Source organism: Chamaea fasciata, unplaced genomic scaffold (genome assembly GCF_029207755.1).
Source record: "Chamaea fasciata isolate MVZ Bird 193981 ecotype frontalis unplaced genomic scaffold, bChaFas1.0.hap1 SCAF_3, whole genome shotgun sequence".
Taxonomy (NCBI): domain Eukaryota; kingdom Metazoa; phylum Chordata; class Aves; order Passeriformes; family Sylviidae; genus Chamaea; species Chamaea fasciata.
Genome location: NW_027094088.1, coordinates 63,700,275 through 63,723,138, shown reverse-complemented (window position 1 = coordinate 63,723,138; position 22,864 = coordinate 63,700,275). Strand labels below are relative to the sequence as shown.

The 22,864-nt window shown below is 39.2% G+C and overlaps 1 protein-coding gene across 1 annotated transcript; it reads left to right on the top strand.

The window, feature by feature from the left end:
* The first annotated feature begins 7,147 nt into the window (after window positions 1-7,147).
* On the top strand, window positions 7,148-16,435 carry GJA1 (gap junction protein alpha 1). Its single transcript, XM_066179322.1, has 2 exons — window positions 7,148-7,392; window positions 13,357-16,435. Exon 2 carries the CDS (start codon window positions 13,373-13,375, stop codon window positions 14,516-14,518), a length of 1,146 nt encoding a protein of 381 aa, XP_066035419.1. The 5' UTR covers window positions 7,148-7,392; window positions 13,357-13,372; the 3' UTR covers window positions 14,519-16,435.
* The last annotated feature ends 6,429 nt before the right edge of the window (window positions 16,436-22,864 follow it).

Below are 22,864 nucleotides of genomic sequence, written 5' to 3'. Positions count from 1 at the left end.
CCCTTCTGGGAAAATCTTGTAACAGAAACTGCTAATTCCAGTAGATTAATTTTCCATTTGTTTTCCCAAAGCTGTTTTATGAGAACCCCTTAATTAGTAGTATATTTTAAATCAATTTGTGTTTTCACCAGCAGTCAACCCTATGAATAATTTTTACTTTGCTTTTATGTAGAATTTTGTGACGTTTAGGTCTTTGCAGACCCTTTCATGTCCACAACACCATTAATCCTGCAGGCTGCCAAAAGAAAGAAGCAATTATTGCTCCTCAAGTGTAAGATTCTGTCCAACATATATGCAGCTGTACAGCAAATGGCAACAGAGTAGTGTAGGGGAAATGAGTGGAAAACCTTGAAATGTTCATGTCCTCAAACACCCCTGTGGTGCTATCAAGAAACCCAGTGAATGCACACCTCCCTTTAAGCCAGGAACATCTCACTCACTCGGCTTCTGATTTTCAGATTTTTTTTTTTAATAGTGTGCTTCAGGTCCATTCTCTTAGATGACATTAAATTTCTCTTTCTTGCAGGCAAAAACCCTCATAAAGTGAGAGGAAAGATAAAACTCTTTGTTTCCTTGGCAGTCATGGGGAAAAGACTTCAAAATAAATGACCAGCACAGTCTGTCTGCAGGTGAGTGAGCAGAGTCACACAGTTAAATGTGAATGAAGCCATATGTCAATCTAAAAATAATTGTATCTACAGGAAAAGGCTTCGCAAAAGCATTCTCTAATCTTGTGAAGAGTAAAAAAAAACAAAAACCCAAGCACTTACAATTATATTGTGATTAACACACTTTATTCTAATGCAGGACATTTTAACAGAGCCTATAAAATATTGATTCTAGTTTCCTTCTATGTAGGAATTGATCAAAAAAGGGACTTTCTTTTCTAAATATCAATGTGTAGACTTGCAATAAAGAAGTGTTCATTTTGATGTTCTAGATAAAAAGTCCTTTTAGTTAGACTTTAATGCTTATTTAAATATTGAAGCAGCTCAGTTTAATTCACTGTAACCAATGATATTGCCGAGCTAAACATAAAAATATTGTTCTGTTAGTAAAACACAGTGCCTCAAATCAATAAACTTATGCAAATGGTGAGTGAATCTGGAATTATTTAAGTCAGATCAAAATTAAATAAAACTCGAGGAAATTCTGAGAACAGGATTGAAAAGGCACAGTTTCTTGAGGGGAAGGGAGCTCACCCATTTCCTCTTTACTCTTCTGAAAGTAGCCAAACTTTCTGTTCCTCAGTTCAGCCACATGTGGAAAACTCATCAATCTCTACAAGATTTTTAAGACTTCCATAGAAAGGCAGTTGCTGTTTGTAAATCCTGGATAAAAAAATATTAGAATTATGTCAAAACAGCTTACTTATTCTAAACATCCAAAGCCCAACGATTGTTGCACAACATTTTTTAATATTAAATATTTTTTTCTTCATCAATAAAGGTACAAAAATATTTTCAGCTAGGTAGTAATTTTGGGGACTTTCCTACTCTGGTTTTCTTTCATTTGTGAAGATTGCTATTTTGTAGTTTGATTGTACAACCTTTATTTGTGTTGCTGGATAATACTTTATGTGTGCAAATTTATTGTCTTCTGTGAGATTACCCACAAGACTAAGTAGAAGACAATGTCAATACATACCCTGAAGTTTTCTTTCCTTTCCTTGTTAATACATTCTGTCATTTCCAGACCTCCTGAGGAATTCAAAGACAGCTTTGTGAAAGACAATATTACTTTCACTCAGTTACTCTATGGTTTGAAAACATGAAATTGCCATCTTTGTTTTTAAAATTTCCCATCCTTTGGGACCAAAGGACTTGGAAGCCTCAGCATCATCAATGGAGAGAAATAGAAGCTCACAAAATACTGTAAGACCATGGCATTGCTGGATTTTTTTTAATGTGAAAAGAAAAATAAAATAAACACAAAATCTACCTGGCATTCAAGATCCAGTATAACTCATGTTTATTTTCACTGTGTACAGAAGGTGGAGCCAAATTCATAAGGATCTGTGAACTTCAGTCTTTGAATACTTTCCTAGTGTCTTTCTGGAGGGGCAACTAGTTCAGAGGGACTTATTGATTGGAATCAGATACAATCTTGGGATAAATCCTTTTCAGACCAACTTTTCTGGTGTTTAAGCTGTCTTTAATGAGGTTTAGAAGTTTCTTGGCACAGCTGAAGAGCATCTGAGCCTTCCTGTATTATCCTTCTCCCTGTCTCCATCAGTGATGCAGGAGTGATTCTGACTGTAGCATGTGAAAGTGAGCAAGCTGAGTATCTCCATGAAGTTGTGGTGAGACCTTAGTGGTATGAGGTAGCAAGCACTGACCAACACAAAGAACAGAAAGGAAATAGTCATCCCAAGTTTTGAGGACTTTATTTTCCTTCTCTGTGAGACTCATAAATTTTAAAAAGAAACTCACTCTTAGTTTTTGTCCTGCTAGCTGATATTCCAAAATGCAACTAAAGAACAAATCAGAATAATTTGGGGTTTAAGGGATGGACCCTGGCAAAATTAAGAAATTTTACTTCTCATTCTGGTTGAGCTATGAGCTGTCTATGACTCAAAAGAGCTGCTGATATTCTCCACCACAAACTTTCCAAGTCCATAAACGAAGTTACAATGACGTAACTTCTTCTATGATAATATTTATAAAACACTCTGAGATTGCAGACAGATGACTATGCAACAGAGCAATATATTTCCAGAGAATATTGCTGTGACCATCCTCTGGGGTGGGCTCTGAAGCGATGGCATCTTTCATAGCGAACTTCCCACTTTCATTTTAGGTGTTGCAGTCTGCTGTATTTTCCAGGGTCTCTTTTAAAATTGAAATTATTTTCTTTTGCAGCCAGTAAGATCAGAATCTATCTTATGCTAAGACTCCTTTTTCCCCTGGAGAGTATCTAGCTTTGAATTAAATGAATCTGAGAGACCAGTTTCAACAAGGAATGAAAGGTGAACTCACTAAGAGGCAGTCTTGTGATTATCCTCCTTTTATTATTACTACCCTTAAAATTGTCAGAAAGTATTCTTATAGGCTATGCACTGTGCCACCCAGGTGGGATCAGATATTGCCCTGAAGGATGACAATTGCCTTTAACTGTCTGTGTTGAACAAGCAATGACCCTTTGAAACTTGGGGCAGGGGGTGGATATGGCTGTGTTTCCTAGATTCAAGGGTCTGCTGAGTGCATCAGTGGGCTCCAACCCAGTCACCCCAGCTGAAAGAATGTGCAAGCACTGTGGTCAGCTACTTCAAAGCTGAGTTGTATTTCTATGTGACGTAAATTCCTTATACAAGCAAAAAAAAAAAAAAAAAACAAAACAAAAAAACAAAAAAAAACAAAAAAAAAAAACAAAAAAAAAAAACCAAACCCCACCAAACCAAAAAAAACCCCACTGGGTGAAAAAAAAGCTTTAGTCTGCACATTTATGTGCTTAGGTAATCATGAAATACCACATTATTGTTCCTTGGATGTTCTGAAAAGCTTTACCTCTATAGGGCATGAAACAGGGCCACACATTATTCACAGGTTTGTTTTCAAAGCCAAATGTGTGAGAAGAGATATCAGTGAAAACCTGCCAAAGCGTATATGCCATCCAGGGACATGGGTGACTGCACAGCTACCTTGAAAGAACCCAAGAAAGTCTGTACTACCTGTGTATATTAATCTCCATTTACTCTGTTTTCAGCTCATGTTACTTGGTCTGTGGCTTCCTCTCCCAAATTGCACAGGCTGAGGACAGCACTGTGCATGGAAGTACTGGGAAGTGAATTTTGCAAGCAAATTGAAAACAAGTGAAGGCATATGATTCATTTTAAGAGCTCCACAAACTACAGACATGCTTAATTTGAAGTAGACCATGAACCCCCCGCTATCCATGGGTGATTTGGTAATGGTCAAGGAACTGCCTAGCCTTCCGAATAAAACATTCGCTAGGGCTTTTTTAGGGAATCAGTTTGCTCAAATATTATTGAGGGATTATTTGGAAGAAGTATGAGAATTTTTTTTTTTTTTTTTTAATAAAATGCTGCACTTGTGTTAATGTAATAACTACAAAGAAAACAGTGGAATGAGTTCTGTATTAACCATGAATATGTGCCAAAAGCTGGAAATACTAAATAATACAAAATTTGGTTTCCTATGGTAAGTGTGCATAGAAAAACAGCAGCAGTGGGCAGTGTGGGCTCTGAACTATTTCACTGATTTAGCTGAGGATTCAGCAGAGAGTAGATAGAAGCACAGTGGAGGTCACCCTGAGGTTCAGCCTAGAGATGCACTTGGCAGAGCCTGGACTCCAGGACTGTATCTGGGTTGCTGTGCAATGTGCCCTTACAGATTGTGCTGCCGCCTGCCAAAACAAAAGCAAGCAGGTTCTGGAGTCCTTGCACTGCCAAGACAGTGCTGTTTGCTCCAAAAGGCAAAATGTCAATGGATGGCAAGAGAGTTCCCAGACAACTGAATGCCCCAAAATGTTTCTTTTTTTATGTGAAAAGAATCTGTGTTCTACAGTACAAGGCTTCAAACCTAACTGTGATCTTCTTACCCCTCTCTTTGTCTATAATTATGAACAGATTTGCAAAAATCTCAGATCTGACACTCCTGTGCTTTCCTGTTGAACATGATTTCAGCTGAAGAAAAGTGTGTGGGGACATTTGTTCCATCTGAAACAGTTGTTTCCATTGCAAAGTAAATGAATGTGATATTTTCTTGCAGCCTTGTGAAATGGTAGATCATTAAATCACCTGAAGCTGGATATGTTCTGGTAGTAGGCTGTAAAATGTGATCATGGAGATATATTTCCAAACTCTATGAGACATTTCCAAGTAATTCTTATTGGGACAGATAACAGTCCTTCCTAATTCTACACAGTATCGTGGTGGAGACTTGTAAAACTTTCCCTTTTGCGTGTAGATAATGCCATAGCAAAACCAAGTCCTATGCTTAATATGGCTGCAAAACCATTCTTCCCTTGTTACTAACGTACATATTTTAGTTTTCCAAACTGGGGTTTAAGATTGCTGGGCTTCTCACAAATACTGGGTTTTTTTATTAAAGTGCAGAAATACTTCTTCCTTCAAAACCATGATGTTTGAAAAATTGCAAAGCCTATACTGGAAGATAACAGGAAAATGCAAGATCAGGCAAGCTGGACCCTGTAATCTTGTGATCTTGCCAGCTTCGACAGGGAATGATAGCTTTGTCTTCTTACATGTTATAATTCAAGGGTTTATTCCTGGCATAATTCTGCTTTCCTAAGGGACAGTTTTTTCAGGACCAACATACATGACATCCAAAATGTCCTCAGTGTCTGAACATTGACACAAACAGTCACGTTGACAGAGTTTTTGTTTTGCTCCAGAATAAATAGTGTTTTACAGACAGTGACAGGAGCCCCATGTGTACTCTGCTCACTGTCTATACCACTTTCATGAAGACAGTGAAATGTTATAGTTTGTATGTTACAATTTATCCATTCTCAAGAAGAAGAGCCCACAGTCTGTGAGGCACAAAGCTCCAATTCTCTCCCTTAATGTGATGAGAAAAGGCAAGCTGAAAACTACCTTCAGAAAACATGGAGTTTCTGCGACATGTCTTGGACAACTGTAAGAACAAGGGGGGGGGGGGGAAGTCAAAACTAACAAGCTAACAGCCACTATCAAAGGGAAGAGAGGAAACTGTGCAATTCAGTTGTCTCCGTCTGCAGCTGGAAGAAGGGGAATTGGAAGGTGTGCATTGTAGTGTACTAGCTCTTTTTGTCAAACAGGAGGCAGTGTGGGCTGCTATTAACTGCTCCAGAGCAAGAACCAGGATGGGTGTGTTTAGCTCCTCGCTTCAAAACTCCCTGCTGAGTATATTTCTACAAAGATCTTGTCTTACTTCTCTTGTCTGGAGAGATCTGAGTGAAAAACATTAGGGAAGAGTTGTGAAAAACAAGCAGTAACATCTAGGTTGTGTTGCAGAGTGTAACTTTCATTATTTCAAAAATAAACTGTAAAGATGATCTTTATCTAGGAATATCTCCATTCCCATTACTGAACTTCTCCCCTTCAAAGAGCAAAAAGTGCTTATCCATGCTACTGAGCCCAGAAATAGTTCTTGGGAATTACATGAGTTGAAACCCAAGTGAGCCTGGTACAACCCAAAGTGCGAAACTTCATGGAGAACTATCTGACCAGGAACGCTTCTAGAGAAGCCCTTAAGAAGTCCACGGAGCAGCTAACACTCCATGACATGAACAAGGACAAGACCAATTCCTAATGACGTTTGAACTCCAGGTGTGAGGAGCTTAACATAGAGAAATAAATTAATCTCTATTCTACAGACAAGGCATTTTTTAAGGAGTGTTTAACCAGAGTGTAGGTAAAGCCAAACTAGTTTTGTTCCAATTGCATAGATCAGTTTTGAAGCATGCTTTTATTCTGTAGAATGTGTTCAAAACTCATTAAGAACATTTCTCACTATTGAAGCCTGATTCTCTGTGCTATGCTTCATTTTCTGAAGTTTCCTGGAAAGAGTTTCCTGGAATGTGAGATCATTTCTTCATTTCTCCCGTGGGAGACACACGCACACATGCACACACAAATAATAGTAAAAAAATATGTGATGTGTATCTCCTGTGGAAACAAACACGCTGCTCCCGGTGTGTACTTTCATGTGTGCACGTAAAGGAAATTGACCTCAGTAAACAAGGCTGTGTTCACAACAAAAAAGTAGAGAGGGCTTGGGAGAGCTTCCTCTCCTGAGTGGTGGCTAGAAGACAGCAGCCCCAGCTTACAGAAGGTCCACACTGGTTACCCATTATTGCCTTTCACTGCGTTTCTGCCTTTCCCTGCAGTGAAACTCCCGGTGACACCAGAGAGCCAACTTGTTGCATCTGTCTCCGGCGAGCCCAGATCCGGTCACCGTGCCACCCAGGTGCCCCAGTGACCGGGGGCTGTGGGGCGGCTGCTGACTGCCCGTGTATTTGTTTTGTTACATCAGCAAGAGTGTGCGCTTCCATGCTCTGACTTCCCGCGGGCTGTTTTTTTTGCTGTGCCTTCAATCCTCTCCCTCCCTCCTCCTCCCCCAGCTCCGTGCTCTCCGCCCGCAGAGCGCCCCTCCTCCCGGGCTGCCTCCCCTCCCTCTCCCCTCCTCTCGCACAGTCAGAGGCTTGAAAACTTGTTAAAAGCTCTCCCAGTGTTCCAACTTAGAAAAAACTTTTACGAGGTATCAGCACTTTTCTTTCATTAGTGGGGAAGGAAGGATGAAAAATACAAAACAGCAGTAGACTTTTAAAGTTTAAATAGACAGGTCTGAGTGCCTGAACGTGCTCTTCCATTTTTGTTTAACCCTCCAAAGAAGTACTCTGATCCATTTTCACTGCTGATCAGCAAGGGTAAGTTGCAAGTTTTCCTTTTTCATCATTTTGTGTATCTTTTTATTTTTTTTTCCTTCTGAAAACACTTCTTTTCTTTTTTCTTCTTTTACCCCCACCCTAAGAATTCTGTGTTATTGCCTTGAGGGTTGAACTTGTTTAAAAACACACATCTCTAAACAGCGTAGATTCTTTTAAAGTGCTAAGTTCCAACTTGGAGGAATTCTTTGCTTTCTTTTGTCGCATTTCTATACGTTCCTAGAAGTGCTACACTTTTACAACTTGTAACCTTGTTCAGCCCAAGGAGGAACTGCGGCGAAGTTGTGAGTGCCGAGCTCAGCTGCAGTTTTGTTGCTGCAACAAGCGATCTCTCCCCTCCACTGCCCTCAGGCTAACTCAGCTCCTTTAAAGAAAAAACCGAGGTGCGCTTCGCTCTCCTCTGCTGAACCAAAATTGCATCAGAAGTTAGTAACAGGGAGACCTTGCCTTGAATGCGTCCCATTCCTTCCCCACACGTTTTGCTTTCATATGGAAATCCTGATTGATGCCTGATAGTTTGAGCTGAGCAAGCCTCTCTAATTAGATGCCTGTTAACTGCTGCAGCTACTGAAGTGGTGACTTTCACGTGGTCCTCCTGATAAGTTTTTTTCCCCTTTTCTTTTAAAATAGATGTGATAAAATCCAGACACGGGTTATGGATTTTTAACCTGGTTTGTATATAGTTACTCTGTTTTAGCAACCTCAGTGAGGGATTTTAGAGAAGGAATGTGGAATATCATGATATGCCTTACCACGTTGGCAATGTCTGTGGAAGTCTTGGGTAGATATAAATGAAAGTTTCTAGGGAGGACTGTACATAATCCCCACATGACAGATTCCCTGTATAATACCTCAAAGACTTAATTGTCAAAATGCAGAGGAAAAAATACTTGAGCAGCACCTCTTGGAGAACTAAAAACCTTTTCACGTTGCGAGAGTGATTCCTTGTAGCAGTTGTTGCCTGCTGCTCGCCAGTAGTTAAAAAACAGCACGAGAAAGGAGAAAAAAGAGCCCTCAGCTGAAAGACAGACAAAGCAGAGAGTCTACCTTATCTAGTAACACATGAACAAGAATATTGTGTGCTTATACGTGTCCTCGTATTTTGCCTTGAGATAGCCTCATGAAGCAGCCTATTTCCTTTGTGGATTTTCTTTTCATTTTTGTATGTAATACTTATGATGAAAACCCAGTTAATGAGCACTAAATGGGATATAGACTCCTTTTTCCTGACGTCTCTGTGTGTGTGTGCGCGCAGAGGGACCGAGTTAGTGGACTTGCGTGAAGCTTTCATCCTGCCATTTTTAACATCTGGACAGCACACTACACGGCAGAATTTAAGCCTCCAGTCTTTGAGATGTTTACTGAAGTGTTTCCTTCAGAAACTTCAAAGCCAAACACTGGCACTGACCCATGATACCTAACAAGCATTCAAATGGGAGAAAGACAAGGAGCAAGCTGGGATCAGGAGAGGCGAGGGAGGGATGGACACAAGGGATTTGATTTGCGACATAAAGCTGAATGCTTATACACACAGGAGTGCAGACAGATTCAACACTCTAAAGTTATCTCAGCTCTCATGTTATGCAAGGCCAAGAGATTAATTTTATTTGTCTTTGCAATGAGCCAGGGCCAAGGATTCCTGTGGGTATGGGGAAGGTTAGAGAACATTGAGCAATGCATCTGTTTCATTATATACATTGCTCTCTTTCCCCCAATCTCTAGTATCTCCTTCCCATGCTGTTCACTGAATTTGTCTCATGTAGAGGCACTTGAGCTGTTGTTTGTGCCATTTATGTATTTAGACTTCCATATTTCAAGATCCTCAAGCAGAAGCATCAGAGGTCCTGAGGCCCCCCGCAGGGAATTCAGCGTTCCTTCCTTTAATTCCAAAGTGAGTCAGGAGAGGGATGAATCTGAGCATTGACACAGAGGATAGACCTGACTTGTACAAGTTGCTGGCTTGTACCTGACTTGTACAAAGTTGCTTGTGCAAGTATGCTTTAAAATTAAATTAGATGCGGATGGTACAAGTTGGGAGAGGCAGAGGCTATGGGGTAGATAGGGTAGTGACTGCGCACCAGCAGTACTGGCAGACAAAGGAAAAACCACAGTTGTGACACTTTAAATTCTAGTTACTGCAACCATTTTGTGTGTAACCTTTGTCCAGTGGATGAAATTAACTGAAGCTCATCTGCAGACCTGTATGTGAACTACACCTTCCCAAGGGAATGTCTGCAAGGCATTTGCTTATTTTTATAAGATTTTGGAAAGCTAGCCTTCCCTGTTCCAACAGATCCAAACCCAATGAGTTGAACATGTCAGCTGCTTTCTCTGTGATGCATGTTGCTTTTGGGAAATGCTCAAGCTGATTTATATTTGGGGTCTAGAGCCTTCTCTTTTGTTGTCTAGATGTGTGTGACCACAAATAAAAAGATAGAAAAAGTTGGAAAACCAAAGCTTTGGCCTGTTTCCCAATTACTTCAACTGTACAATCCCATTTTAGAGCCCACTCTAACCCTTGCTGCTCTTGCATCCACTAGCATGTGACCTTCTAACACTGTAGCCAGACCTAGGACATTACCACAGCACTAAGTTTGCATTATTCTTCTTGGAAAATATGAACCAGATGACATGATGAATACCGTCCACAAAAAAAAATAGTTCTAGAATTTCTTAATTGTGGCTTACAAATCAAATGTCTTATATATGTGGTCATCCTAAACCCATGCAGATGAATGCTGTCAGATCTCCTGCTGTTCTATGGATTTTTCCCCCCTGCCTTTACCCACACACAGTAGGACCTGGAAGAAATCCATCTTTTAAAGACTGCTATATTTTAATGTTAGACCAGCATTAGTCTGCCTCAGAGAAGGTTATGATCCTGTAAATTATTAATCAGTAGGAACTCATGAAATGCACATGCTCATCATCAGCTGTATCCTTAAACTCCTGACATACTGAATTTATTTCAATCAAATAGGCTAGCCTGTGTCATTCAGTGGGCTCATTTAAGGTATTTGGAAGTGTTAAAACAAGCTAAAGTCCAGAACACTAAAGAGCTATTTTTAAAGGTTGTCTGTCAACCATATCAAACTACTTATTAGAATAAGTAGAATACTTAAGTACCTGTTTGATACAAAACCTCTTTTTGTACCTGGTAAACAGATTTGTAATCAGTTAATAAAACTGCTCTTCAGTGCCCTGAAAGTAAACAAGTTAGATCCGATGAATGAATTTTCCTACAACAAAGCAAAGTACTGTGTTTCATAAAGCAATGGAATCCACTTAAGAAAAGGAATAATATATTTGTGCCACCAAAAGGTTATCTGATTAACAGTACAATGTTTTGAATTGATGTGGGGCTTTTTATCACTGGCAAAGCCTAGTATGTAACTGATCTCTTTTTTAAAAAGTTGCTTTTCAGAACTATGTATGAGTAATTCAAGCATGGAATGTTTCCTCCTGGAGTTTATTTTGCCAGCGGACACAAATGAAACTTAGCAATTTTGCATGCTGAAGCAAATAAAAAAATAGGTAGTAAATTCTCCAAATACTGCAGGTGTGGATTTAAGTAGGTCAAAACTGAAGTAAATCATATGACATTAATGAACCAGAGAGGAGTGTAATTAGAAAACAAACAACACATAACTGCCTAGAAATAACATATCCTCTGTTTTCTTAATCAGGCTTTCAATCTGAAATAACATTTAGACAGTAAAAAACTATGTTGAGTCTGAGGAAAGTCTGTTAACCCAATAGTTTCTAGTCACTGGAAAGCTGACTAATTAAATCAAGAATCTGTTACTTGAAAAAGGCTCCTTCTGTCCACTTGCACTTCTAGGACATAGAGTAAATAGCTTGCCTTTAAAACAAACTTCATGAATTGTATAGTTACAGGCTGTTCTCTGTTTTAACAATTCCTGCCTGAGGAGGAACGTGGTCACATTTCATTCCAGCCTTTCCAGGGACCTCCGCACTTCTCTGCCTGACTCCTTCTCTGCCGCTCCAGCTCAAGAAGAAAAACTCACTTTTTCTGGGAAGGATGAAAGCTGAGGATGGCTGAGGGGATGTGTCAGAGACAAATATGCTCTATGTGTTCCTCCCAGCAAAGCCTTCTAATTTTAAAAGTTTGAAGAAGGCCTGATCTTTTGATGGGGCTTCATTCATGAGAAGAGCTAATTACATGAGGAGGGGTCAACAGGCTACAGTGGCTGAACTTCAGAGCCAGCTGTTTAGGCAGATGGAGGAAATTGCCCTGGGATATTTTTCAGGGGTTCAAAGATAATTGGCATCTCAGAGCTATCAGAGCACGTACTTTAAACACTTGTCTCCCATTACTCTCTCAGACTCGGGTGGCAGGAATGGTGTGTTTTTATTTGGCACCTATTGGTACGTTTGAGTTTGCCAGATTTATAATCTCATGTTCCCAGTGACTCACCGCTTCTTGAAAGCAAGTCTCCTTGGTGCTAAAATTTCCTATTTTATGAATTATCCAAAAAGCATGTATTCTATAAATGGTCTTCACTAGGGAATATATCCATGATGCAGTGGGGAGGAAATCATTTGGACATTATCAAAACTGTTAATACCAGGAAGGGATTACTCAGCATCCATGGAACAAATATCTATGCCCAGCAGCATTCACATTAAAATGGAAACTTCATGATTATTTTTCCTTTTAAGTTCCTGATTGCATGTGATTTCATGATTTTCATGTCGCTTAAAGTTAAAATGTAAGTTTTTGTAAGATTGCCGTTCTCCAGTTGATAAAAATCTATAGTGAAATTTGTTTTTCCTAGGAATCTAAAACATCAAGCAAACTATTTAATTTCTTTTATGTCATCCTGTGTATTTGCAGATATGCTGAGAAGCTGCCTGTGTCTCAGAAACATGCACTTTAAAACACAAGTCAGGAAAGACACTTTAAACTTGCAGTGTTCAACACTTGGAATGCAAACAGCAAGCCAGGAGTCGCCTTACAAATAGAGCATATTTATCTTTTTCTTCTTGCTAAATCTTTTCCTTTCAAAACAAAGAAGGAATTTAAATACAAAAAGATGCAAATACAAACCTGAAACTCCAATGAGTTAAGCAAATCACAGAAAAACAGGAAACCAGTTCCTCCAATATGGTAACATGATCTTAGCTGTGTTTACTATTTTTTGTTCCTTCATAAAACTATAGGAAAAGAATGCTTTCTTTACCTATGTGATGCAAATACTAATGTATAAGCTTAATTTAGACAGCAAACACTTTTTCTGAAGTTGAGTAGAGTAAAAACCTGGCATCATTAGGAACTATACTCTTAAATGTATTATGTGCTATGAAGTGATAGGCAGGAGCTCAGTTTAATGTTGCTGTGTAGGAAAAACTGTGTGTATTTTGCAAAGGTAGAATTTTAGGTATGCGACCCTAATATTAACTTAAGGTAATCTATTGTATTTTGGTTATACTGTGGTTTGCTTTTTTAGTATCTGAAAGACTGAACATAACAATTACACTGAATGATCAATCCACACTGAAACTGAGAAATCTTCCATATATTCCTAGCATATTTAGGCAGTGCTACTACTTAGTTCCACATCCTGCTTCAGCTGTGTGTAACAGCTGTTTTTCACCTGAGGGAGGTGTAGGTCATTGAACTGAAGCTGCCATCAAGGAATCCGAGTCAACCACAGTGGTCACTGAGGGTTATCATGGACTTCCTGAAAACTGGAGTGAAATTAGGAACTTTTTTGATTGTGCTCTGAGAGATTATATGTTACTTTCTCTTTTCTGTTTCCCTGACTTCCCACTTCACCTGCAGATTTCTGTTCAGATTGTGTAAAATACATTAATTACAACAAAGCTGACACCACTGCTCTATTAGCATTGATCAGTGATCTAGTGTAACAAAGGTAATAAAGTCCTGACTTAATTACCTTTTTCTTTTGTGTCCTTGTTTAGCTAGCATCCTGTGAAGATGGGTGATTGGAGTGCCTTGGGAAAACTTCTTGACAAAGTTCAAGCCTATTCTACTGCAGGAGGAAAAGTGTGGCTGTCTGTCCTCTTCATTTTTCGAATCTTGCTATTGGGAACAGCAGTCGAATCTGCCTGGGGAGATGAACAGTCTGCATTTCGGTGTAACACTCAACAGCCTGGTTGTGAGAACGTCTGCTATGACAAATCCTTTCCCATCTCCCATGTACGCTTTTGGGTTCTGCAGATCATATTTGTGTCTGTACCTACCCTTTTGTACCTGGCACATGTGTTCTATGTAATGAGGAAAGAAGAGAAGCTGAACAAGAGAGAAGAAGAGCTTAAGGTAGTTGCAAATGATGGTGTGAATGTGGATATGCATCTCAAGCAAATAGAAATTAAGAAATTCAAGTATGGGATTGAAGAGCACGGCAAAGTGAAGATGCGTGGGGGACTGCTCCGTACTTATATCATCAGCATCCTGTTTAAATCTGTCTTCGAGGTGGCTTTCTTGCTGATACAGTGGTACATTTATGGGTTTAGCCTGAATGCTATCTACACCTGTGAGCGAGACCCATGCCCGCACAGAGTGGACTGTTTCCTCTCCCGTCCAACTGAGAAAACCATCTTCATCCTCTTCATGCTGGTGGTGTCCTTGGTGTCTCTTGCCTTGAACATCATCGAGCTTTTTTACGTGTTTTTCAAGGGTGTCAAGGATCGTGTGAAAGGGAAAACCGACCCCTACTCCCACAGCGGTGCCATGAGCCCTTCCAAGGACTGTGGCTCCCCCAAATATGCTTATTACAATGGCTGCTCCTCACCGACCGCCCCCTTGTCTCCCATGTCTCCTCCAGGGTACAAGCTTGTTACTGGAGACAGGAACAATTCCTCCTGTCGTAACTACAATAAACAAGCCAGCGAGCAAAACTGGGCCAACTACAGTGCAGAGCAGAACAGAATGGGGCAGGCTGGCAGCACCATCTCCAACTCGCATGCCCAGCCCTTTGACTTCTCCGATGAGCACCAGAACACGAAAAAACTGGCGTCGGGCCATGAGCTGCAGCCCCTCACCATTGTGGACCAGAGGCCTCCTAGCAGAGCCAGCAGCCGAGCCAGCAGCAGGCCTCGACCTGACGACCTGGAGATTTAAGCTTCTTGATGCAGTTACTTGCTCAACTACGAAACGATGTGCATTGGAAGATGCCGTCAGTGCTGATCTTGTTCCAGTGGAGGTGGTACTTAACAGTCTCAATCAGGAGATTTTAGCAATCATAAAAAAAAATAAAGCAAAACAAACAAGCAAACAAACTTTTAAAATACTTGCTGGTTCTTTGGGGGGTGTGGGGTTGGTGTGGGGTGGTACAGTACACATTGATATTTAATTTAGCTGGTTTAAAGAATTTAAATACTAAAAAAAAGGAAAAAAGATAGGTAGTACTAAGGTAAAGGGCTGTTTTTCTAGAAAGGCTGTAAATATCTGAGTGTATGTGTATGTGTGTACTATCATGTTTGTTTCTAAAAAATCTTCTGTAATACTAAAACCCAATAATAACTGAACTCACATTTGTCAGGGTGAAGTGCTACCTGAAGATGAAAATATTTTTTCTATTCAACATGCAAAAAAGTCCAGGATTGCCTCTGACCATTTCCCTGTCAAGAACATTCCACTCTTAGAAAGTGCACTTTGAAGGTAAACTTTCCTACGTGGTCCTCCAGGTTGTTGGGAGGCTCCCATGAGGACAATTTACAGCCTTTGAGTCGTTCAATTCAAATTTCAGGCATGGCCCACCAAGAAATACTTTGGTCACCTGCTCTTCCAGCCCCTCATGCAGGTGTATTTTGTGATGTGCGTAAATGGGATGGCTCCACACATGTGGAAACAGCAATGACACAGTCTTGCCCACAGCGACACTTGTGTCCCGCTACTTGTGTAGAGTCTCTTTAGTATTATATAAAACAGTTTGCTGCCACTTGCAGATTTAAGTATCAAGACAAGCAAGCAACTGCTTTTAGTGAATTTTATCACACCTTTTTGCATACTAAGGGTGTACTTATGTATGTGGATCTGGAGGTTAAGGTATACACAAAACACCCTCAAGAATCATAGGCTGAAAAAGCAACGCACACAGGTTACTTGCAGTTGACACTTTCTCATCGATGTTGTGAAGATGTGGGCCACTATGGTGTTTACATTCTCTGGTTCCTTCAATGTAAGTGAAGCACACGTTGTTATATTTTTTTAATTCTATAAAATATTTTCCATGTATCCTAAATGGATGCTCTTTTAAAAATAAAAAAAAAAAATCTAAAGGGCCTAATCCTGGATGTCTTGCTCTGTAAAATCTCTCTTTAAAGTTGTTGGGAGTTTTGCCTCAACAAATCTGCAGGATCAAGCCCAAGATGTAGCGAACCGTGTTCTTGCTGGCATGAATGATTTTCTTTTATAGAAATTAGGGGTGGAAAAGACCCATTAGGTCATCTAGCCAATCTCCCTGATAGGTAATTATGATGCTTGAATGATAGAAGATGTAGTACTGTAAGCAAGCTTTAGTCTTTTACATGAAAAACTTAGAAGAAGTGCTTTGTGCTGGATTAATAATAAAATATGCCTAAATGGCTTTTGCAGTAACTGGTATTTTTCTTGTTCTAAGTATTCACATTTACTGAACTGCAATGTCCACTGAGTTTGACAGTTAGGTCTTTCTAGATAGCTCTAGCAACTTTAGTGTTTACAGTTAGATTATGTTTGAAATGCAAGTGAAGTTGAAAGGACTTTTAAAGAGTACAATTCTAGCTAATTTATTTGAAATATATGCTAAAGAAATCTACCAGTTTCTTCAAACGCATATCCTCTTAGCTGAACACAGATTGACCAAGGAAATACATAGCTTGGTTTCATTTTGCAGCAACACAGATAAATTTTTTTCATTTAATACATTATATTAATTTGTTTGACATTCCATGTTAAACTACTGTTGTTTTCAACTTCATTGCATGTATGCAACCATGTTTGTCAGATCATGTTGTCTGGAGAACATTAGTCAATAAAGTTTTAATTTAGTATAAATATATCTTCTAATTGTCTTTCACTGTTTCATATGTCCATGGATATCTTTACTTTCAGTCTGATAATCCAAAATCATTCCTCCCTTGTTCATTTTTCCCCAGCCACTCTGCATTTCAGAGGCATCCTTTATTTAATCCGTCTGGGTTTGCTTTGAACTGAAATTCCAGAGGGCCACTTTCAGACACCCTCTCAACTGGAAAAACAAGCATTGTCTCTGCCACTCCTGAAACAAAGTAATGTTCAGCATGAGCAAATCTTGCCAGGAGTCTCAGAAAATGTATATTTATTTGCAAACTATTATTAAAATGACAGTACTAAAAGATTGTCACATAATTTTTAAAGAATTTTTTTATATGGCGTAGATTTGACATCATGAAATCATTGCATCTTGTTTACATTTCCCCATGTCGTCAGATTGCTCAAGTGACAGTCAGTTTCAGTTTCTGAAATTAAAACCTCATTTCTTCAAACTCAATAGGAGAAAGGTACTGATTTTGATAAAGCTAGGATTTTGCATATTGGCTCTCCTGCTTCACCCTCTAAGTCTTCATCACTAATAAAGTTATACAGTGCTTGGCTTTTCAGGATTGGACTCAAGATGTAAGGTGGTTCAGCTCCTTTTTTTATTTGAATAATCAAAATATAATGGTCATGTGATTATCATAAAAGTTTTACTTTCAAATTTGTTTGTTGTTTTAAGTCCAAATTCTTCCCCTTCTTACTAGTAAAGGTGGGGAAAAAACAGAGCAGTGGTAGTGGATTTACAGTTCTGAGAGATACTGCAAAAGTGTCAGCACAAGGAATGACTCCTTGACGTTTTCCTTAAGTAATAACAATGAGTCATATTTAAACTGGCTTGTCCTAGTTGGTCTGTACAAATGGAAGGGCATTCCAAGCATTTTGTAAGGATCATGGTCTTGGAAAGGTGGACAGTGAATCATTCACAGAAGGGCTCACCCTGAGATGATGTCTAGTGTCTCCTAGACAGGTTGATTGTCAGGTATGTCCCATGGGGCATCTTGGACAACTGAAAGAATTTAGTGCTTCAGTGCCAAGGCTCCCTGAGTGATTTTTTTTAGTGGTAATGCATCTGTGTGCATGTGTAAGGTAAAGACATCCCAGAGGCCATTTCTCCCACCTAGATTTATTTCTGTGGACAGCATTTATTATGGACTTCAAAGTCATCATAATTTTGTGTGCCAGTCATCTAGTTCTTTAGGCTCTTTCTCCCAGTGCATCCCTGCAGCAGCATTTGCTTTGTCTGCAGATGACACAAAATAAGCTGTGATACAATGTTAGCACACATTTCTCAGCCTTTGTAGAAAGATATGTCAGTTGTTGATTTCAAACTGGAAAAGATGCAAAAATACAATCTCTGAAGGTGATTAAAACCAAAACATAAACCCCAAATTCACATCCTGTTAATGATTTAAAAATTGTGTTTATGTCTTTATAGCAGTATTTTGAAAAAAAGGCAAATCATCTTAAGGGCTCCACCCTGTTCCAGTAATTTGAAATGTTTTTAAAGAGTAAAGTTAGAAGGAATAGTTACAGACAGCCTAAAATCTAAATGCATATCATGTAATTTCAGGATGTTTTAAATACAGCGAGCACACACTGAAGATTATCTCCTAATTTAGAAACTCGATTTCCATATTTAAAGTAGAAACTACAGCAATAGTTTGAGAACTGGAACAAATTATGTAAGCATACCTGTCTCACCCACTGAAATCCATCATTTTTAAGCAATGCTCTTGTGTCACTGGTCCAGAACCACATCTCCCACATCTGTTTGCAGCACTCCTGTGCTACTCAGCTATGCACTACCAACATGCTGCCTTTCCCTCAGACTTTCTCTACGGCTTGCTGTTGATTAAAACAGAGAAAAAAAAAATAGTGATGTAAGGAGTAGAGTTTTTCAAGTCATGTGTAGTTCTGAAGTTACCTTGACTGGTTATTCCAGAGTTCTGAGTATTTCAGATCAAAACCTCCTCCAGTTTTGGTGGTGTCTGTTTCTGTTCTGCTGAGACAGAATTACTTTTAATTCTTCTTGTAATTCCTCCATGATTACCACTGTTCCCTGTTCAAGAATTTAAACAAAATAGGGTAGAAAATAGGAATAATCTTCCTCCTGTAGAATTTTTCCTTTCTATTTACTCCTAATCCAAACCTAGCAGGACTGAGAACTCTTCTGAGCTTGACATACATTTTTTTAATGCGCTGTATTACTCAAATAGTCAGATTTACCATAATCTCCTTGAAGATGTCTTGACTTCTTATGCTGCTCATGAGAAGTCATGCTTCTTCAACCATTTGCAGGTAGATCTGCCAAAGAACTCAGATGACAGAAGTGGGGTGGATGGCCCTTGAGGATTTCTCTGGCAAAAATCCAATTCTTCGGTCCAGAGCTACTCCGTACGTTACTTTCATTTCTACTATCAACATAGACAATAAGGTCAGAAATATAAGTCATGTCTGAGAAATCGCTACCTAGATGTATTATCTGCATCAGTTGCATGAAACTATTTGAGTGTCCTCCATTTTATTTTAACTTATTCCAACATAATGGCTCCAGAAACATAGGGCTGTAAAATCAGCTCTGCAAAGAGATGACTTCTTTTCCCTGACTTAAATCATGTGCTTTTGACTGTGCCCAAGGATATATTCACACCCAGACTCTGCCAGTCCTGGAAAAATGTGTCAGATGTAAATTACATGATGCTAGCACATCACTAGATTGAAACAGGAAGAGCTTATTTGTCTCTGTTCCTATTTAAAAGGTATTTTGATAGACACAAAGAAAAAAAAGAATGCTTGTCTTAAACTTATCTTAAATACTTCCTAATCTGGAGCACTACCCTATGAAGCAATTCAGATGATGTGGATGTAAACATGTTGAGCATTATCAATGGATACCACCAATATAAACAGTTTAAATAGATCCAGCTGGTCAGTAATGTGGTAAAACCAGCCTCTTCTAAAATGGCTGCCCTCATTCCTTCTGCCTGGTAGCCAAAATCTGCTGCATCTGACTTCCTAGCTTTCTGGCATTCGCAATGCAAAAGCACCTTGGACAAAGGCAGACATGTTTTTACGTGATTGTTTTACATTAACTCCTTCTAAGTGCTGGAGAAGCTGAGTGCTAGGAGCTGGAGACAGAGAATCTGGGGCAGCATGTACTGGGTTAGTAATGCACTGTCAGGGGAGTCACTGGTGAAAAGTAATGGCTTTTTGGGGATTGTGGCCTCTCCCATCACTTAAAAAGGTCTCCGCCACTGTGTTGAGGAAATTTGCGCAACAAAATGAGACATGTGAGCTTAGACCAGTATAAAAGGGAAAATGCTCAGACATTTAAATTGCTGCTTGAAACAAGCCTCAACCACAGTGACATGCTTCCCATTAGAACTGACAGAAAATGCTCAATGAGTTCCAGGATTTCAGTCATTTAAATCAATGCTAAAATTCTTTTCAACATCAAACATAAACAGATTGGACCCAGAAAGATATATTATGACATTTAATTTTCATTTATATAACTGCAGGGGGAAAGCTGATAAGTATAAGCTACAAAATCTTGGATGGTGGCTACTTAAATATGTGTAATCATACTATTTCCTCACACTGTCTTTTTACTGTAACTTAGTCTAGAGGCAAATTTATGAAAAGTAGTCTAAAGTTTTATGTTTGTTACAAAGAGACATGAATTCTGTAAATGTAATGAAATACATTTACATGATGTCCATGTCAAATTTATGCAGGATTACATAAGAGAGTGTGGGGTAATATACAGCATGCATTTAACTCTTCTGGATTTGGCAGCTGCAGAGTAAAATCTTAACTTTGTCTCTCCTCATCCTTGTTAGAAAGTTTTTCATATCTGAAACACCTGAGCAGTTTCTCTGGGAGCTATGCTTGGGTAGGAGCTTTTGTGTCCTCCTTCCCCTCCTTCTTTTTCCATCTATAGTATAAGTTCCATACAGGAAAACAGAAGCCGCCCCAAATATATAAATAAATGCAATAGCAGTTGATAACAAAGCATCGCCATCAGGGTATAGGTAGTAGTTCTCTTTTGCATGTCTGCAACTAACTCAATAGGAGAGCAAGATGGAAAATAGTTTAAGGCATTAGAAAATCCTCTGGATACTTTAGCATCTGAAAACTACTGCTCCTTGCTGAAACGGGCCTTTTCAGTCTCAGCTTCTGCTGAGTCACAGAGTTTTTTGCCTTTGAAGGCTGAAGTACCTTGGCTTAAAATGGAAGTTGTTCTGGAAAAGTTCAGACCTACCCTAATGACCATATTTGCATGCTATTCTCGGTAGTATTTGCATATAATAGGACACCCTCCACGGGAAGGCCTCTTCAAAACACAGGCTCTGCTTACACTTTGAATTTCCCTATTCAAAGGGGAATATTCAAAATTATCTATGCATCACTACTTCAAAGTGTTTCGCTGGGAGTACTCTGCCATATATTTGAGAGACTCATCATAGTTGTTTCAAAGCTGAATATATAGCCAGCTGTAAGATTGCCACCTGGGTTTTGTGTGTGGAGGCAAAGAAATATTACTCAGGCAAGAATCCTACCTGGCCTGACCTAGCATACTTCTCTTGAGGACAAGGAGTTTCTGTTGGGTGATGTGAAATGAAAACCCTTCACTGAGCTTTACTTGGTTCCTTCTTTTATTCAAGAAGTCCCTGTAGGGTTTTTTTTGGAGCACACAGGATCCAACCATGAGTTCATGAGTCTTTGTAATTTGCTGAGGTACAGAATGATCTCTGAGGAATTTCTTCTGGTTCCGTTTTGGTTGTTCCAGCTCTGTGGACTTTGAATGGACTTTAGTGCTCAATCTCTCAATGCTAGGGTAATTGATGATGGCAAAGGGTGTGCAAGCAGAGAAAGTGGATCTGGATTTTTTCCCATAGGATTTCCTATAGAATCAAAGAAGCTGGTCAATCATCCTTCCTTGTCCTGAAAAGTCAAGCTGCAAAGGTGTGAAAGGATTCCTTCAGTCTGACAGAGGCTTCAAGTGTGTGCTGTAGTATCCTCTTAATCTGTAGTCTTCTTCACTCCTCCCAGGCAGCTGTCTTCTCTCACCACCTGCTTCTTTTCTGTATGTCACTTATGCCACAGGTATTTAGTGTTTTGTACTAAAAAACCTTTCCGTATGAGTATTTTTTTTCCTTGTGTCATGTGCTGGGGACCACTCAAATACTTTAAAATAACCTACTCCATTAAAAATCTATTAATTAACAAGCTGGTGTATCTTCTATTTAATTTGTTTAGAATGAATGCTAACTACTACAAGTTTTGCCTGACAGCTTAGGAAGTAATTTTGTATCTCACCTCATAGGAGCTCACATTTGCTTCAATTATTTTCTTTTTAATGCTATTTCACATTTAAGGAAGACAGCAGAGGAACTCAGAATTCTAGTTATCTATCTCCACCAGGTGCAGTGAAAGTGTCAGGACATGGAGTTTGTCCAAATCTTCCTCCCACTTAAGTCCTAATGGGACTCAAAGCTAGGTTCCCACTAATGGTTATGTATGCTATATAAACAACAATAATAATAATAATAATATCTGGAGTTGCACTGATACAGTGCCTTTCATCTTCAAAGTACTTTGAGAATGCTATATAATTAGTTTGCTATGGAGTCATCACTGACGATACTGCATGAACACCAGCACTACCCACTGTGAGAGTCAGAGGGAATCTGAACAGTCATGGATGGAGACCATACATAACCTCCCTACCACTACTAAAAGAAATTGAAATGCTGAACAAGTATATTTTAACACTTCACACAGGAGGAGGATCCACAACCAGCAGGAAGCCAGCCTCCCTATGATAAGGAAACAGGAATGTTTTCTTTGCTGATAATCTACTACTTCAGATCTCTAAACACATTCTAAACACATTTTACCTTGAACTATGTCTTAGTCAAGCTGGCAGAAGATCACAGATAAATTATCCCATTGCATGGAATCTTCATCTTCGAGCAACTAGAATATACCCATTTTTTTTCAATTTAAAAAGTTTTGATTTGATGAATCCAGAAGGGATGCAGACATAATAAATACAACATTAAACAGGTTTTTACAAACTTCAATGAGACTTCAGGGGAACAATTTATCTAGAGTACACCATTGGCAATTGACAGTCCAACTGCATACAATTTTAATGTCATAGTATTTTTTCAAGTATTTTTTTGCGAGCTTACAACACATCTTTGTCAATGTCCAGCAGTTTGCTCTTTAAATCAACTTGTAATTTGCTGGAGATTATCATCCCAACATAAATTTGTAAACAGCCTTTTCAAAACTACACCATTAAGAAAAGAGAAGAAAAAAAAAGCAGTAGGAGTCCATTCAAACTGGTGAGAATGAGAGTGCAGAGGAGCAGAGCATTTTTATATAGACGATGCTTGG